Source organism: Drosophila ficusphila, unplaced genomic scaffold (assembly GCF_018152265.1).
Source record: "Drosophila ficusphila isolate 14025-0441.05 unplaced genomic scaffold, ASM1815226v1 contig_198, whole genome shotgun sequence".
Classification (NCBI taxonomy): domain Eukaryota; kingdom Metazoa; phylum Arthropoda; class Insecta; order Diptera; family Drosophilidae; genus Drosophila; species Drosophila ficusphila.
In genome coordinates this window covers 433,972-438,892 of record NW_025064092.1, presented here as the reverse complement: position 1 = coordinate 438,892, position 4,921 = coordinate 433,972, and the positions used below count along the sequence as shown (strand labels likewise).

The window sequence follows — 4,921 nt, the reverse complement described above, 5'->3', positions numbered from 1 at the left end:
TATGAAGACAGATTGTTTTTATTTGCAAGGAATAGCATTCATCTCAATAAACAAATATAAATATATATAAATAAACAAAATATCCACTAAAATCGTATAAATAATAGAGTGCCGCATGTGTGTTCTTTTTTGATATTCAAAATTGATTCATCTATGCCAATTCCATATCGGATTAAGACCAAGTTATGCTGATAGCTGGTAGTCACAAGGTTCACACGGCTCGCGTCTCACTTAAAGTTGGCCAAAAGCCATTTCCAGAGCCAAAGAGTCAACAGGGCTGTTCGCAGTCCATTTGGTGGCAAAGTTGAAAAGCCACAAAAGCTATCAATGGACCCATCCGCACCAGCTTCTTCCAGCCCTTCCATCTTTTCCACCCGAAGCTATTCGGCACTCGGAGGAGTCGCCTCTTTGTCTGGGTAGGGGGCGGGCCACGCCCAATTACCTGGCCACATACCTGTAAGCTGGCCAAAAAGCAATCCACTTTTTGTAGTAAACAAATTTGAAACACTTTGTTACCGCCGTCATTTTTTCCACCGCCTCACCGTTTCGCATCCCCGCGTTTTTTGCCGGGTTAAAAGCGATATATCCGCTCAACTTGATGGCCAAAAACGATGACGGCGGGGGTTTCGTTAGGTTTGTTAGGTGGGAGGACTAACCAAACTTGGTTAGTCCATGGCAATGGCTGTGCTGTACCTGAACTCAAGCCCCAACCTCAAACCCCAACCCGAAACTAAACTGAACTGAACTGAACTGCTGAACTCCCGCCAACAGCCGCAAATAAATCGTTCGACATTTATAAGCCAGTCAAAGTTATGCCAAAGCGTTTCCTGAAAATTTGTGTACCCAGTTTGCAGTTGGCAGTTGCCAGTTGTTGTTGTTTTTGTTTTTGTTGGCATGAGGTTGTCAGGTGCTGGCTAAAAATAAGATAAATTATGTGGCCGTAGTCAATGGAGCTGTTAACTCGCGCACCTGAGTTCCGAAAGGGTTTCTCCTCTTCCCGCCAAAATCGCCAAACCCTTTAACCAAGTGGATTCGAGGGGGAAAATTTCGAGGAGGAGCACCAACTCAGCTCTCTTTGTTTTTTTTTTTGTTTGGCCCGTCCAGATGGGGCCGCACTTTAATGGAATCAAACGAAATGGCATTGATCGCTGAAGGCCAACGGACCCGCACCAAATACAAAAATACAAAAGTACAGAAATACAAAAAGAAGATCTGCGCTCGTTCGTTTTGGCTCGGATCTGTCAGTCAGTCAGTTGTGCTCGTAACTGGGATTTGGGTCGTGGTCGTTGTGCGTTTATATCACTCTATCTATATATATATATATGAGTACATTCGCATTTGGAGGGTGACTGGATCGGGGAAGGGGTGGGAAAATCCGGATCGTTTCGGGGAAACTACGCGTAGTGCGTAGTTCGCTTGCTTTATTGCATTTTGTGCGTTGGCGGTGGCTTCTATTTCAATGTTGATTGGCAAATTACGGCAATTTCTGGGCGCTGGGAATTAGATTATTTTGAAATAGTTATAAACAAATTAATTGCGCATTACGACTGAATTGTGCAACCATCTGTTGGGGCTTCAGATTGACGCAGGCACTGCGGAGTGCCCATGTGAACAATATTATCATTACAATTATGTTACATAATTACCAGGAAGTGACAATAAAATTGTCTGCTTACTTCATCATAATTTTGATAATACAAACGAGTATATTACATACAGAATTATGCATTGAAATACTTAATAATGCACAACATTCAGTAGAAAATATTCAAATATACCAGAGTAATTCTGTGTATGCATCACCATGTTTTTGGGCATTGAAAATATGATTCATAGCGCAGTTTTTATTTGAATACCTGAATATGTTGCTTTTCGTTTAGGTGATTGATTGACTGATTGTCTGATTGACTGATTATGACGAGTTTAACTACCCCAGGCAATGTAAACCAAACATTGCATTCCCTGATGTTATGCATTCAGGCGCACCTCCTGTTTTCCCTCCACCGGAATTTGGGGATGGCTGAGTGATTTGCCACACAAAAGGTGCCAAGAGTCGTCACAACTACAATCCCATGAGATCCGAAACCGAAATAGAAACCGAAATGGAAACCGAAAACGAAACCGAAACAGAAACAGAAACGCAAAACGAGGATGGCAAAGTGTGAGTGACTCTCCCTATTGCCTTGCTTACACTGAAAAGAAATCATATCGTTTCATTATAATTTAGTAGAAATTTAGTAATAATTAGTTTGTAAGCTGTTAGCTTGGTTGATTGGTTATAGCAATGATGAAAAACCAATAATTGGCGCCCACTGTTGGACACTTATGGTATTTATAGCTATTTAACTGTTAAAATTTACAGTTAGTGTAGTAGAAAGAAAACTGCAATAAATTAAGAAATAAAATATAGATGTAAATTATTTTTTGTTTGCTTGCTAGGTATAATTTTAATAAATTATGTAATTGAAAATACATGGAAATATTACTACTTCGAATTTGCTTTTCTCTCCGTGTGGTAATCATATTAGCGAGCAGGAGGTGTAGGAAAGTGAACAAGAAGCTGGGGTGGCACACCCACACAGTCGCATGCGATAATTTATCAATTGGCATCAATTTAGGCGCACACAAGCCCGCGCTCGTGGCATTTCTTTGCCGTTTTGTTTATTTGTATCACATTTTTTTCGCCCCATTTTGATTCGTTCGCTTGGCTGGCGATTTTCGGCACACTCGCGACATCCATCGCTGGCGGCGGTTAAAGCCGCGCCGAGACATCCACGCATCGCATCCAAAGTCGCTAGATGGCAGGCTCAACCTACAATTCAGATACAGATACAGACTCAGGTTCAGATTCAGATTCGAATTCGCAATCAGTTTTGGCTTCTGATACGTATTGCGACGACCTCTGCGATTTTGGCGACGGCGACGGCGGTGGTGCTTACGATTGCTGTGCAATGGCCAAATCGATGATAACAGAACCACAAAATCAACCGATAACCACAAAATCGACGACAGCGAGCATAACTGTAATACACACACGCAGAAGCACCACAACAATCGCATTTGTTCTGCTTTTAATCCTCTGCTGTTTATGTGATTACAACTATGGAAGTATGTAGTCCCAATCACCAAATCACCCAATCACCCGATCACCCTCCTCCTCCGTTTTTTTTTTGTTATGATCACGTTTTTTTTCGAGTGGTTGTTTGTGGTGAAAATTCGTGTGGCGTCAATAATTCTACAAGAAATTACGTTGCGTATACGCCGTGTGGCCAACGGATTGTTTCAACAGCTCGTAAAAAAATAAGCTCAATTTTTTTCGACTGTATTAACAATAAGCGAGGAATGAACCAAAAATACAAAGCATTTACAGTGTAAAGTTTTTTTTTTTAGTTTCCAATGAAAGTGTTTAATCAAAGCTTGCACCAAAAAAAAAAATTTTTAATGAATTACAAAAATATTGAAAGAAGACAAAGAAGAGTATCGGTATGAAGAAAATATGCCCAACTTAAAACATTATAAAACAGAAAATGTATATGTGCAGCTTATCAGTTACAGTGGTGATTCGTTTTGTTATACAGTAATTAATGTTGAAAAGTAAGCCAGAATGTTTTTTTTTTTGTTAAATAAAAACCTGTTTCAGATTTTGGTTCCACTGTGGCCAATCGAAAATAATACGATAAAAGCAATGTGCAGGCGGATCGAAATGTTCCCTTTGCTAACGAAACCTTTATTTTATTTCGAGCCGAAAATGAAACGAGTAGTAAGCCAATGAGTTTTTAGTCCGGTCAAAACGAATGGGGAATGTTTTAGGCTTAATTGGCAGTTGCAGTCCTTATGCAACAAAGGACTTGGCCACACGGATTAGTCGCTCACACATACATATGCATAAACATAAGCGAACAAGTTATAACTGTTGTAAACCATATTCACAGGCTGGGCATCGCAATGCTGGAAGAAGCACAATTCCGGTTCGATTTCAACGCCAGATGGAGAATTTAAGCGACCCTTCGGCATACTCTGCACATATCGCTGCTTTCTCTGGTTTCCGCCAATGTAAGTTATGCAATGCAACCACCCAATGCAACCACCAAACCACCCAATCAACCAACCACCCACTCAACAGCCACCCATTGCCATTGAAATAGTCAGTCAGGCAGTAGAGCAATTTGCAATTTATGCATGCCTCTGTTATTCCGTCGTGTGAATTGCATTTTAAAATAAACTTGTTTGGCTTTGGATCGCCGTTTGCCTTTGCCAAGTGGACTCGACTTGGAGCTTCGAGCTTGGTGCTTGGTGCTTGGAGCTTTGGGGCATCACTCACATCGCACTCACGTACTTGCGGCATTTGAATTGCATAACAATTAAAATGGCTGGCAGCATTGTTCCCGGACTCCTTTGGCTTTGGCTTTGGCTTCCTTTTGTCGCTTTTGCCATCGGAATAAATATTTCATCGGCGATTTCTTGCGTTCGCAGTTCGCAGTTCGCAGCTCGCATCACATCACATTGCATCAAACCATTTCACCCATTTGACCATTTCACCCATTTGACCATTTCACCCATTTGACCATTTCTCCATTTGACCATTTTGGCATCCAAAATGGCTCGTTTGCTGGCTCTCAGCTTTTCAGTTTTGGCCCTTCTTTTGTTTTTGCTTTTGTTTTTTAGCTACCCGTACTGCGAATTCATATTCGATCTGCGCTTATCGAGGCACTTCACATCCTTTCCGGACTGCTACGACATCCGGTGCAACGAGACCTTCTCCTTTTTCGGCAAGGAGCCCAACTTCAGCTGAACATTCACCTGAAATCGAGGGAAAAGCTTTTCCCCTTCACCTCCCCTGAACTCCAATGGTTTTTTTTTGAGTACTATCTGTGACTAAGAATTGTATGCTTCAATAAATATGGGTTACTGCACAAAACAA

The 4,921-nt window shown here is 41.3% G+C and overlaps 1 protein-coding gene across 1 annotated transcript; it reads left to right on the top strand.

Moving 5' to 3' along the window:
- The first annotated feature begins 2,729 nt into the window (after positions 1-2,729).
- On the top strand, positions 2,730-4,921 carry LOC108091153. The gene is made up of 3 exons (XM_017190189.2): positions 2,730-3,108; positions 3,933-4,053; positions 4,666-4,921. Exons 1-3 carry the CDS (start codon positions 2,799-2,801, stop codon positions 4,790-4,792), a joined length of 558 nt encoding a protein of 185 aa, XP_017045678.1. The 5' UTR covers positions 2,730-2,798; the 3' UTR covers positions 4,793-4,921.